Genomic DNA, 14,458 nt, shown 5'->3' on the forward strand with positions numbered 1-14,458 from the left:
TTAACACCAGTGGTAGTGTATTATATACACTATGGTGTTCGTTCCCTGCTTTTTACCCTTAATACGTATTTTGAGGCATTTCCATATCACTGTATATAAAGAGCTTCCTTATTTGTTTTCAATTATATTTAATTGTATAAATGAAACAAATCTGTTTAGCCAGTCCTCTATTAATAGACTTTTATTTGCAGTCTTTTGTTGTTTTAAACAATACTGCAATAAATAACTGTGTATAATATGTCATTTCACATGTGCTGTGTAGAGGACATTTTAAAAGTATACTTCCTGGGTTAAGGGGTTATGTGTATTTGTAATCAACAAATTACCCTCCTTAGGGCTTGTGTTAATGTTCTTTTCTACCAGCATTATATTGAAGTTTTGATTTTCTCACACTCTTACCAACAGCACGTTTACTTTTAAATATAATTTTTTTCCCTAACCTACTTTTGAGAACCTTATTACCATAGAAAATAGCATCATAAATGTGAGGAATTTAATTTCGGCATTGTGCCAATGCAGAACAAGATTCTCGTCAGTCTTTACATCTTACTGAAAAAAAAAATGTGTATTCATTCCTCTTTTAGGTCTCTAATATTGTCATTATAAAGTTTAGTAGTTTTTCAAAGAAAAACAAAAGACTCATTATTCTATGATAATTGTCTACTTAAAAGATTATTTCAAGTGCTGTATGTTGTGAAGTATATCATAACAAGAATAAGAACCTTAAATAAGTTCTGTGATTTTAAAAAAAACTTTTTTTTTGCTTAAACATGAACATTACAAGTAGCAAAAGTAAAATGATGAAAAAGTTAAATGTTACCAGACTTTTTGTTCATTTCATTTGTATTCAATAATTTGTTGAATAGTAAAACCAGAATGCCTTCAATATGTCTTTAAGCTTGGAAGAAAGTAGGCTTCTTTGAAATTAAATTTCAGCAATGTAGTTGAGTAGTGAATTTAAACAATTCACAATGCTGACTTTCAGTGCTTCTGAAAGCAGGAAGTGTATTACTGACACGCAGAAATATTCCAGCCCAAAGAACATCCCTACTGCCATATGTGGTAAGAATTTGTCACTAACTCACAAACCACTTCTGTAATGCAGTGAATAAGCAGAATTGGTCTTTGTTGGGCATTTCCAATGCAATATGAAAGAACTTTGTTTTGCAGTGTCTTATAAGTAATTATTAGCTTATGCCTTGGAAGGAGCCTGGCACATCATGGGTGCCAAAGGTTTATTGAGAGAAGGAATAAAGAAACTTGTACATAATCTTTTAGGCATGATTTACTTGGTTTTAGGGACCCATAGTTAAACACAAAAATTACTTGAGTAAGTTAAGGACTGAAATATTCTGACTCAACTTATTAATGATTTCTTTAAGTAAAATTGCTTTCTTGTATTTTGGTGTCCTCTTTCAATGCCATTTGGAATATTAATCTTATGTTTTCACTTAAGGTAAAAAAAAAATTTCCTTGGGGTTAATTGTTAAGGGATAGGGAGATACTGTGAGCTTAGACAAACAGGAAAATGAGTTTTAAGGAATTGGGGTTAGCAAAATTCAATAAAGAGCTATTTATAAATCATTAAAATTTTGAAGATATTAATGTTTTTATAAACTTGAATTTTTTGTTTATGTTTTAAGCGATTAAGAAGATTGTCTACCAAATATAGAACAGAAAAGATTTATCCCACAGCCACTGGAGAAAAAGAAGAAAATGTTAAAAAGAACAGATATAAGGACATACTGCCATGTAAGTTTGAAATGCCCTCATGGTATGATTGGAAATGTTAAATAGTAGCTTGTAGTCTAAACTACTTTTATTCTTCCTAATGAGTTTGATTGTTATGGAGTTAGTAATTAACTACTCTTTTAAGGTACATGATAAGGCAATTTGTAATTGTGCTTCTTGTTCTTTCTTCTGAAAGTAGTTTTTGTTGTTTACTTTTTTCTTTAAGCATCATAATTGCTCTGATACTAACTTTTAAATACAGAAAAATACAAGTATATATTTTGTGACTCCCTGTTCAAAGAAGTTGTTTTGTTAAAATGAAATAGATAATTCTGTAAATATAATGGAATAAATTTATAAAATACTAAAAATATTAACTCTTATCTATTTACAGTTAGAACCTTAATTGACTAATTATGCATGAAAAGTGAACCATAAGATGATTCATGCCTGATATCTGCTTTCTCAGTAGTCTAAGTATGTGTCTCTGAGAATCTACCTTAGACTTATAACATTATTTTATACAAATAATATAATTTTATTCTTTAAAAGCACATTTTTTGGCAAAATACTTTTAACTCTAAAAGCATGCATACTTGAGTGTTCCTGTTTTATATAAAATCTTTACATCATACGTGCTAGCTCTTAAAGCTGCCAATAGTTTCTTTCCCTTCGATGTCTTGAAATACATTCCATGACACCATTCCCTCAACTCTCATTCATTGTTTTCCCCAGCCTTATTGAGATAAAATTGACAAAATCTCATTGATTTTTAAAGGTTCATCTCCCTAAAATGTCTTTGATAAAGTATCCAGTGACTCTTTGTGCCAGATGTAGTAGTTTTTTTTTTTTCAGTGCTTACTCCTGTTAACTGTTTTGATGCCATCGACTAGTCTCTATTTCTGAAATTTTCTTCTTCCATGATATCCTTCTGAATTTCAAGTTGCTTCATCCCTCTTTCTGTCTTCTTTTTTTTTTTTTTAAGATTTTATTTATTTATTCATAGAGACAGAGAGAGAGGCAGAGAGACAGGCAGACGGAGAAGCAGGCATCATACAGAGAGCCTGACATGGGACTCGATCCAGGGTCTCCAGGATCACGCCCTGGACTGCAGGCGGCGCTAAACCGCTGCGCCACTGGGGCTGCCCCTCTCACTGTCTTCTTTGCATAAATGTAATCCTTCATCTTTTTCTCGTTGTTCGACTGTATTCTCAGCTGTGGAATCTGTGGGTGGCCAGTATTAGCAGAATTACTACGTGGCAAGTGTATGTAATATAATGGTGATGAGTTTTGGCTCTGAAAGTCCAGTTCTGGCTCTACCACCTGCTATTTATGTGACTCTGAACTCCTTTCCTCTGTGCCTTTTTCCCCTCATCTGTAAAATGGAGATTAAAGTAATAATACTTTTTATGATTATTTTTAGCATTAGATAGGTTAGTACATGTTAAAAAGCTTAGAATTATACCTAGCACACAGTAACTACACATTAAGCTTTTGGAAAACACATTCCACTTTCTTACCAGTCTCCCGTAGAATGGTGGATGGGATGGTTTTCTGGACAGTTTTTATTAAGCAAGATAATCTCAACATGCTCTTAATGTACTCTGGAATTCATGTACATACTATTAAAGAGACAGTTTCCTTACTTTCTTTTTCTGTCATCTGGGGAAATGAATCTTAAACAGCTCCAGGTTTCTATTTTTGTATGTTTTGTTTTATTCAAAAAGCTTTGAGCAAGTACTGTATGCTGGAGATGCAGTAGAAAACAAATTGTCAAAAATCCCTGCCTTTGTGGAATTTATATTCTAGTCAAGGAATGGACAATAAATAAATACAAATGACATATATGGTCTCTAAGATGGTAACTAGTGGTATCGAGGATAATATAGTAGGGATGAAGCACATAGAGAAAGGTGAGACTAGAAGGGGGAAGCTTTACAATTTTAAATAGAGATAGAGGAGGAAGTTCAGTAGGGTGCTGTAAAATTGACCCTCTAATAAAGAAAAACCCTAATTTGTACTGTCAGCTTCTGTAGTAAATGGATTATTTGCCATAATCATCACAACAAACTTTGAGGTAGGTACTATTATCTGCCACTTTGCAAATGGGAAATTGAGACACAGAGAAATTAAATAGCTAGTCACACAGTTAATAGAGTCGATGAGAATTTGAACTCAGTTTTTGTCCAGAGCAGTGATTCTCAACTAGGGTGATTTTGCCCCTTAGAAGAGACAATTAGCAATGTCTGGAGAGGTTTTGGTTGTCACAACTGGGATATGGAATGGCAGGCTGCTACTGGCATCTAGTGGGTAGAGAGAGGCTAAAGATGCTATTGTATCCTATAATACAGAGGCTGCAGCCTCCCCCCCCACAAGCAAAGAAATACACAAGGCCAAAATGTCAGTAGTGCTGAGGTTGAGAAACCATGCTTTAGAACCTGAGGTCAATCATTATGCTATAGTCAGACTGGTAGTGTCTTTTTTCCTTTTAAGTTATTTAAGATTTGGTAAGTCAGTTTTCAGTAAATTTTTAGTCATTTTAATTTGGAAAATTATATTAAAAGCAATTGTACTTAGAAATGTATATTTACTTACTGTCATAAAAGTAATGTAAGCTGTCAATTTCCTTTGCATATTTAGCATGTCCAGTGCTTCCAGACACAGTATTTTTTTAAACTGCTTTATTGAGGTATAGTATAATTTACATACATAAAATTTACCCACTTTAAATATACAATTCAATAATTTTTAGTAAATTTATAGAGTTGTGTAACCATTGACACAGTACAGTTTTAGAGCATTTCCATCAACCCAGAATGATCTTTTATGTCAGTTTATAGTCCTTAGCCCCAGGCAAACACTAATGCTTTCTGTCTCTAGATTTTCCTATACTGGAAATTTCACATAAATGTAAGTATATAAATTGTAGTCTTTTATGTCTGGATTTTTTTTGCGAAGCACGATTTTGAGATTCATCCATGTTGTAGCATATATCAGTAGTTCATTCCTTTTTATTGTTCAGTAGTACTGCATTGTATGGATATATCACATTTTGTTTATCCATTCACCAGTTGATGTACATTATGAATAATGCCTCTATGAACATTTCCATACAAATCTTTGCGTGGACACATGGCTCTCTTTCTTTTGGATAGATACCCAGGAATGGAGTTTCTGATTCTATGGTAGCTTGTGTTTAACTTTTTAAGAAACTGCTAAACTTTTTTTAAAGTAGTTGTATACCATTGTATTTTCCCACCACCAACATAAGAGGGTTCCAGTTTCTCCACATTCCTTTTTACTGTCAGTCTTTTTGATTATAGTTATTCTAGTAGGTATGTAGAGGTATCTTATTGTGCTTTTAACATGCATTTCCCTAATAACTAATGATGTTGAGCATCTTTTCATGTTCTGTTAGCCACTTATATATCCTTTTTGGTGAAAATCTCCTCAAATCCTTTGTACTTCCATTAGACTTCTTTTTAATTCTATTGAGTTGTTCTTTAGTTGTCCTAGATACAAGTCTTTCTTCATATATATGGTTTGCAAATTTTTTCCTCCCAGTTTATGGCTTGTCCTTTCATTTTCTTATGATGTCTTTTAAAGTGTGCAAGCTTTTTTTTTTTTTTTAAAGAGTTTATTTATTTATGAGACACACACAGAGACAGAGAAAGGCAGAGACACAGGAAGAGGGAGAAGTAGGCTCCATGCAGGGAGCCTGACGTAGGACTTGATCCCGGGTCTCCAGGATCAGACCCTGGGCTGAAGGCGGCACTAAACCGCTGAGTCACTTGGGCTGCCCTCAAGTGTGCAGGCTTTTAATTTTGATGGAGTCCAGTTGTCACTTTTATGGTTCATACTTTTGATATTCTATCCATGAACTTTGCCTAATTCAAGGACACAAAGATTTTCCCTGTTTTCTTATTTTTCTTCTACTACTATTATAGCTTTAGCTTTTAAATTTAGGTCTATAATCCATTTTCAGTTAATTGTCTGAAATCTGTGTATGTAGGATTGTTCTGAAATCTGTGTTTGTAGGATTGTTCTAATACCATTTGTTGAAAAGGCTGTCCTTCCTCCGCTGAATTGCCTTGGTACCCCTGTTGGAAATCATTGGACCACAAATATAAGGGTTTTTTGTTTTTTTCCCTACTACGCTATTATATTCTTAAGCCAGTATCATACTGTCTTCATTATAGTAGCTTTGTAGTAAGTTTTAAAAGCAAGAATTAAGTCCTCCTCCAGCTGTGTTCTTATTTTTAAAAATATATTTGGTTCTTTTGGTTTCTTTTTCATTTATATACAAATTGTAGGATCAACTTGTCAGTTTCTGCAAAAAACCCTAATGAGATTTTGATAAGGACTGCATTGAATCTACAGATCAGTTTAGGGAGAACTGCCAATCTTAAACCGTATTGATTCTTCCAATCTGTGAACATGAAATGTCTCTCTCCATTTATTTAGATCTTTACTTTCTCTCAGCAATGTTTTATTATTTTCAGTGTACAAGTCTTGTATTTTTAAAAAATTCTTTATTTGAATGAAATTATTCTTAAATTCTTTATTTTTTTATTTTTTATTTTTTTAAAAAGATTTTATTTATCCATTCATAGAGACAGAGAGAGGCAGAGACACAGGCAGAGGGAGAAGCAGGCTCCATGCAGGGAGCCTGACATGGGACTCGATCCCCTGTCTCCAGGATCACACCCCAGGCTGCAGACTGTACTAAACCGCTGCGCCACCAGGGCTGCCCTCTTAAATTCTTTATTACTAGCACATAGAAATACAATTTATATCTTTGTATTGATTTTTTTTAATCCAGTGACCTTCCTGAACTCATTTATTAGTTTAGCAGTCTTTATGGATCCTTTAGCATTTTTTTATATACTGAGTCATTTTATTTGCAAATAATGACAGTTTTACTACTTCCTTTCCTATCTGAATGTCTCTTTTGCCTTATTCTACTAGTTTGGACCTCTAATACAATGTCAAAGTGGCAAGAGCAGACATTTTTGCTTTTGGTCCATTAAAAGTAGTTTCATCATTGTTCAAAGATTATATAGGTTTTTTCTGGAGCTGTCTTGGAGATTTGATTTAGTTTATACTAGAATACTGAGGCCAGTTCCAGAATTAAGAAATATTTAGATGCCCTGTGTCAAGAATGATCTGTGCTTTGTCTGCTCAGAGGACTAAAATCAAACTGGTTGTCCTTTAGAAATGATAGATTAGTGTGATGTATGCATCATAATTTAATTTGAAGAGTTTTCTTTTTTTCCCCTAAGACCTAGGATTTAATCAAGAGGAAGTTTTGGTTACTTCAGAGGTGACAATATTTAAATATTTTCTCCTTGTTGCCATAGGTTGCTGATGTTTGTTTGGGGAAAAAAAAAGTTGCTTCTTAGAGAGCCTCCTGTGTGGCCAGTCTTGTTTTTTTGTTTTTGTTTTTTAAAGATTTTATTTACTTATTCATGAAAAACACACACAGAGAGAGAGAGACAGCCAGAGAGAGAAGCAGGCTTCATGAAGGGAGCCAGATGTGGGACTTGATCCCGGGATTCTGATATCATGCCTTGGGTGGAAAGCCAACATTTAACCGCTGAGCCACCCAGGCATATTTGGAGTTGAGTACTTGGGAGATTGTAGAGGCAATCAGCAAAACCATGGAGAGGAATAATTGTTTTCATTTCTTTAATTTTCTTTAAGTTCTATACATGTTTATGCTTAATAGCACCAATGAAGAATTGAAAATACATAGGATGATGTATTATGTTATATAAGCAACCTAATATTGATTTTTAAAAATTGTCAATAACACACGATTGTTTAGTATAAAACAACGACTACAAAGTTTGCTTGTGCTTTAGTTTAAGCCATTTTTCTGCCCCACCTTGAACTTACTGAATCAAACTTACTACAGAATATTGTATTCAGAAGTCTTGTATTTTAATTTGCTTTCTCCAACCCCCCCCCCAGGTGTTATATGATTAGAGATAGATGAAATAAGATTGGCAAAATGTTGTAATTAAATATTACACTGTAATCGAACTGGGACTTAGATAAAAACCTTAAAATGTTGAAATTACTAAAATGAGGTAATGGATATATGGGGATTCATTATGTTATTTTTGTGTATGCATAAAATTTTCTATCATAGAATATTTTAAAAAAATTAACAGTTTGGATGTAGCAGCCTGGTCCCAGTATGGACGATGAGTTGGGAGCCACTGTTATCATTTGGGTTCACAATCCCCAGAAACATATTACCTGAGGATCCAGTGGTAAACCGACTGTTGTACAAAGCCCTATGTTTGAGATACTTTAACTGGAAGCTAATAGCCACATGAATAAAGGTAATTAATTGGGACTCCTCATTACTAACAAAAATGATGAGAGGAAGCTTCGTGTAATTACTTGTCATTATTCTAACAACTGAATATTCCCATTTACCAGAAGATCAAATGAGATAAGAAACAACGCATTAGTAAACATAAACATTCTCTTTTCTGGAAACACAGAAAAGAGATCAATGATTTTAATTGGAGACTAGTATGTCTTCTGTATCTCTTCCTACAAGTTTCCAAAGATTTCATCAAAAATTAATAACATCAGAGGAACTGAGCCCTAGTACTAATGTATAAAATTTGAGTCATTGACAGATTATTCATTAGCTGACTTTTAAGAGTTTGCTAAGAAGTTTTATTCATGTCTGTTACCATTTCTGTATTTGTCTTTTTCTATTTTAATTGCATTTATTTATTTATTTTATTTTATTATTTTATTTTTTATTTTATTTTATTATTTATTTTTTAAATTTTATTTATGACACACACACACACACACACACACACACAGAGGCAGAGACACAGGCAGAGGGAGAAGCAGGCTCCATGCAGGGAGCCCGATGTGGGACTCGATCCTGGGTCTCCTGGATCAGGCCCTGGGCCAAAGGCGGTGCTAAATCGCTGAGCCACGTGGGCTGCCCTTTAATTGCCTTTAATATTCATTGTCCCTGGATTAGAAAGGACCATAATATGATAATAGCATTTCACATATTATATGTTGTGGTTCTTTCTAATCTGGATACTTGTGACTATTATTCAATCCTACTACTTTAGGATTTCATAGGCTCAAAGTATCTCCCCCCAAATATTTATTATGGCAAATGGGAAGATAGTAACTTTGCAGTGGGGATAACCAGGCAACAACATAATAACCAAGTATCCAAGTACATGGCAAGTAATATGATATTGACATCATAAACCATTTGGTGTGTCTTCTCACTGAGAAGGACACATCATAGTTCTCTGGTGTTCTTGCCAAAAATGCATACCCCCATTCTAATCAGAAGAAAGCAAAATGAGTCAGAGCAGCTTTTATAGATTGGAACAAACTAAGGTGAAATAATAACTACATGTAATGTGGGAAAGAGAAAAAAAATTTTAATTGGGGAAATTTGTATGCAGTCTGTTGTTTAATTACTAATAATTACTAATGGTGTGACAATGTTAATTTTCTGATTTTGATAACTGTGTGATGGTTATGTAACATTAAGGGAAGCTGAGGGACATTTGAGAATTCTGTGTACTATTTTTACAGCTTTTCTGTAAATCTAAAATTAGTTTTAAGTAAAATTTTAAGAATCAATACAAACTAGAACAAAACTGTACTGTCTATGACTAAAGACTGATTTTTTTTCATATAAATCAGTAGGAAAACAGACATAGGTAAAAATGTACAAAGAATATAAGCAGGCAGTTTATGGTAAAAGAAATCTAATCAATAATTATGAAATATGTGACCACTTGCATAGTTCAAGAAATACACATCTGATTTTTTTACTTTTTAGAATGTCACTTATTAAAAAGTAGAACACCAGTCACTCTAACAAATAGTATTTGTACTGTGTAAGTTACTGTACACCTTTTAGAAGGCAAGTAGCATTTCTTCTGTTAGGAACCTATCTTATACCACTGTTAGTAAAAGCAGATACATGGACAGCAGCATTCAGTGTGGTAGTGTTTTTAATAGGAAAAAATGGTTCATCAGTACACTAGATGTTTAAATAAATAATAAAACATCCATATAATGGATTTCATGTAACATGTGAATAAGATAGATATGTATTAGCTTTGGGAAGAGTTCCCAGATATGGGATTAACTGAAAAGTGAGATACAGAATATGAGATGATTGCATTTGCATAGTTTTTAAAGTATGTAGGTATATGCATAAAAATTACTTCTGGAAGGTAAAAAGAACCTTAATAGTGTCTTTGTTGGGAAAGGGAGACCTGGACTTCAAGGGCGGGGGAAGATTACTTTTCATTTTATACTTTTCTTTAAGGGGCATCTCGGTGGCTTAATTGGTTAAGTGTCCAAATGATCTCACCTCAGGTCTTGGTCTTGGTCTTGTGGTTGTGAGTTCAAGCCCTGCATTAGGGCATGGAGCCTGTTTAAATTAAAAAAAAACAAAAACAACAACAACAAAAAAAACTTTCTTTAAAATCTGATTTTTAAAAATCATATACATACTACTTTTATTTAAAAAATAAAGTTGCAAAAAAAATAATAAAAATAAAAAATAAAGTTGCAATTCTATAAAACTAATGAAATTTCTATTTTGGAACTTTTTTGGTAAAGATTTTTTTTTTTTAGCCTTAAGTTGTCATTACCTAATAATAAATATTATTGCCAAGTGTAGTATTGAGCACTTTTATGAATCATCTTATTTCATTTGTCATAATTTACTTAATTTTTATAATTTCTGGTGAAATATGAAAGCTACATTTCCTAATAAGAATTTTAGCAAATGAGCTTGTACATCAGTGGTTAGTGTCTATTACCTCATATATACTTGTTTAAAAACTGCCAAAGGCTTCACCCTGGGTTCTTGTCTAGCAAAATCTGGGATGATGCCCAGGAATTTGTATTTTAAAAGAGTTCCTGAGATTATTCTGATTACAGTATAGCGTTAAAACATAGCTTTACATCATCAGATTTTTGTTTTTATAGACTTATTTTCTATAAATATGATATTAGAAGTTTTTTAAAGAAAATATTTTGAGTTATATGGCTTATTAGAAAACACATGTCTACCAACAGGGCATAATTCATGAAATTCTTTTTATTTTTTTTTTCCTTATAGTTGATCACAGTCGAGTTAAGTTGACTTTAAAGACTCCTTCTCAAGATTCAGACTATATCAATGCAAATTTTATTAAGGTATGCATTAACTTTAAATGGTGTTTCTCTGCCCTACTTAATGTCTTCTTACATAATAATTAAAAATTTTTTTAAATTGCTTAAATATTGTATCAGTAGCAAAAACAAAAAGAAAATCACAGCCCTTGCACACTTTTTATGTGGTTTCCTTCTAACCTTATTCACAAAGATAAAGACTTTGCTTAGTTTCATGATAGTTGTGATGTCTTTCTATTTTTTATTTTGTTTCTTTTTTTACATTGAAGACTTATAAACAGTTTACCAGTTGCTAAATCTTTTCCATTGTCCCTCTGAGTTTATGTACAAAAATGTACAGACATAGTCATTCCGTGTTGTTGAGCTATGTAGGTTGTTTCCAGTTCGTAATATTGCAGAGAACATTGTTCTTTCGAATTTCTGAGGATAAATTATCAGGGCTGGAATTACTGGTTAATACTGATTCAAAATTATAGAATTACAGACTTAGAGTAATACCTTTTGAAAACTGTCACTATTTTTCGAGTGGCAGCACTAGTGAGTACAAGATTAAATACAGCCTTTATGTAGTTAACCATTTTTGGTTACTCTAAAGCAGTCAAGTTCTTACATAGTTATCAATAAATAGATTCAAACTGCTACTTGATTTTTTTTTAAAGATTTTATTTATTGAGACACACACGCAGAGAGAGAGAGAGAGAAAGAGAGAGAGAGAGAGAGAAAGAGAGAGAGAGGGAGGCAGAGACACAGGCAGAGGGAGAAGCAGGCTCCACACAGGGAACCGGACATGGGACTCGATCCTGGATCTCCAGGATCACACCCCGGGCTGCAGGCGGCACCGAACTGCTGCGCCACCGGGGCTGCCCAAACTGCTACTTGATTAAATAAAAGACTACTTTGTTCCAATAGTTATTCTGTGTTTTGAATAATTTCAGTTCTTTTATATATGGTATTTATAGGTACTTAAAAAATATTTTGTTGAAGAAATATTAAGGTGCTACAAGTTATATGGTAAAATTAATATTATCTACGTCAACATTAAACAGTCATGATTTCAAATAAAAACTTTTTTCCCCAACAATATCAATTTTATTAAAATTATGGCAAAACCCAAAACTAAAAAGTTAAACAAAGACTAATATGTAGGTGGTTTGCTGTTTTAGATGTTGTCAATGTTGATATTCTTTTATAAGGACATTTGTTAAAAGTTCTAGTATTTTGGAGCACCCGGCTGGTTCAGTTGATGGAGCATGAGACTCCTGATCTCAGGGTTGTAAGTTTGAACTTCATGTTGGATATAGAGATTACTTAAATATAAAATCTTTGAAAACAAAGAAAAGTCCATGTTTTTAATTCTACTTAGCAGTGATTTATTGTGTGATTATATTATCTACTAGTTTAGTATATTATTTCATATATTCCCAGGTATGTAATTAGATATGTATATTATAAGTACCAAGTAAACCTTTTGAGTAAATAATTGGACTGTTAGGTAGTTTTATTATTGTTTTTAGAATCAGTGCATGTTTTTGTTTCTTTCCAGTGAGCTTTGTTGACTAGGTATTGGGGCTTGTTTTTTAAGAGCCAAGTGAATAAAATTTGTAAATTAGCATAAGGCAGTTTTTTTTTTTAAGATTTTTTATTTTATTTATTCATGAGAGACCCAAACAAAGAGGCAGAGAGCTAGACAGAGGGAGAAGCAGGCTCCTCACAGAGCCGGATATGGGACTTGATCCCAGGACCTGGAGATCACGACCTGAGCCAAAGGCAGATAGATGCTCAATTGCTGAGGCATCCAGGCATCCCATAGCATAAGGCAATTTAGTTTAATTATCATTTCTGTGTGCCATGTCTAATAAATACACAAAAATAGTATTTCTCCAAAAGCTGAAGTGAATTGAATATATTTTGTCATGCTTTTATGTACTATGAAAGAAAAATTATTTAGAAATATCTTATGTGAAAAGAGGAGTATTACTAATAAAATTTGAAACCTTAAAATTTAGGTAAGGAAGTATTTTTGGTAATTATAATTATAATATTATATTATATTATTGTTATATTATTATAATTATAATAATATGAAATTTCCTTTTAACTATTTTAGGGTGTTTATGGGCCAAAAGCGTATGTGGCAACCCAAGGACCTTTAGCAAATACAGTAATAGATTTTTGGAGGATGATATGGGAGTACAATGTCGTAGTAAGTAATTTACTTTTCATAATCTATTTTGAGAAGTCTTAATGTAATGACATAGGATGTTTTACTGAATAAGTGATAAGAAGACTTTTTAGCCATAAGGGTATGTTAATTATAACGTTTACTAAAAAGACTAGTAAGTTATTGACTTACTGAGTAAGATGAACTGATAGATTGATAGAGGGATAGCTATGTGATTGAACCAAGAAGAGTGAAATGTTAAGGGTAGAATATAGATGGTAGGTAAAATTATCTTAACTTTGCTATATGTTTGAAATGTTACATTATAAAATACTAGGATGAAGAAGCAAATCTAATAACCTTTTTGTTTAACACATTAAATGCATTCAACCTTCAGATAATTTTATTAAATGTATTTAGAATATTTCATAGTGTTTGAGTAAACATATCCTAAAAGTTATATTTTAATGTAACTTCAAAAGTCAGAGGCCAACCTGTAAGAATCATAAAGTTTAATTCAAATAAAATACATCATGTTAATTGAAGCCAATTTAATTTGTTGCTGTATAGTTATCCCTTGATAATAAGGTGTTATTTTGATCATTTCTTTAACTCCTGCTTTTAATATTAAAACTACTTTTTTTGACAGGCCAGGTATAATTTTACTCAGAGTAAAAAGTAGTTCTTGGAATTCATATTTTGTTTATAAAGTAAAATTGTGTTTAACTGGTACATTCTTCATCTCATCCCATCTCCCATTTCTTTTTAGATCATTGTGATGGCCTGTCGAGAATTTGAGATGGGAAGGGTATGTATAACTGTTAACATTTAAAATAATTGTGGAGTATCCTTTTTATCACTTCATTTCTAGGGATATTATAATTCCTGGTCCTTTATTATATTCTGAACCCAAGTGGTTAAAGTAGATACTTCTTTTTTGTGTTCTGCTATTGGTTTTATTTGATAAAAGGAACATCATAATCTCTAAAAAGCACATAAACATTTTTTTTACATTTCATAGGTATGTTTTATGATACACTTAAAAAGTAGATATTGTGTTATTTCATAGTCTTTAGATGTTTAATGATGTTATAAGTATTTATGGACTATTTATGGACTGAAGTAGAGAGGTATTTCAAAATAAGAATAAAATTAAGCAAATGAAAATGAGTTAAAAATTTTTTATTAATTATCACCAACTTGTAGCTTTAATATTCTTATTTCTCTGAGAATACAACATTTCTTTTGTTCATACTATCTTCAGAAGCAAAGAGAACAAAATTCCTTAATCTGAAATTTTTAATATTGTTATTTTTATACTCTGTGCTAGTGAAATAGTTTTAAAACCATTGTGATCTTGTGCAGCATCAA

General features: G+C 32.4%; 1 protein-coding gene across 4 annotated transcripts in view; it reads left to right on the top strand.

The window, feature by feature from the left end:
• PTPN12 (protein tyrosine phosphatase non-receptor type 12) overlaps positions 1-14,458 on the top strand; it is a 79,461-nt gene that overhangs the window by 30,714 nt on the left and 34,289 nt on the right. For all 4 annotated transcript variants that reach the window (XM_055300985.1, XM_055300986.1, XM_055300984.1 and 1 more), the window contains exons 2-5: positions 1,644-1,752; positions 10,874-10,950; positions 13,034-13,129; positions 13,857-13,895. In XM_055300985.1, coding sequence (XP_055156960.1) covers positions 1,644-1,752; positions 10,874-10,950; positions 13,034-13,129; positions 13,857-13,895 — 321 coding nt within the window. The remainder of the gene's footprint in view (positions 1-1,643; positions 1,753-10,873; positions 10,951-13,033; positions 13,130-13,856; positions 13,896-14,458) is intronic.

Source organism: Nyctereutes procyonoides, unplaced genomic scaffold (assembly GCF_905146905.1).
Source record: "Nyctereutes procyonoides isolate TBG_1078 unplaced genomic scaffold, NYPRO_anot_genome, whole genome shotgun sequence".
In the NCBI taxonomy this organism is placed as follows: Eukaryota; Metazoa; Chordata; class Mammalia; order Carnivora; family Canidae; genus Nyctereutes; species Nyctereutes procyonoides.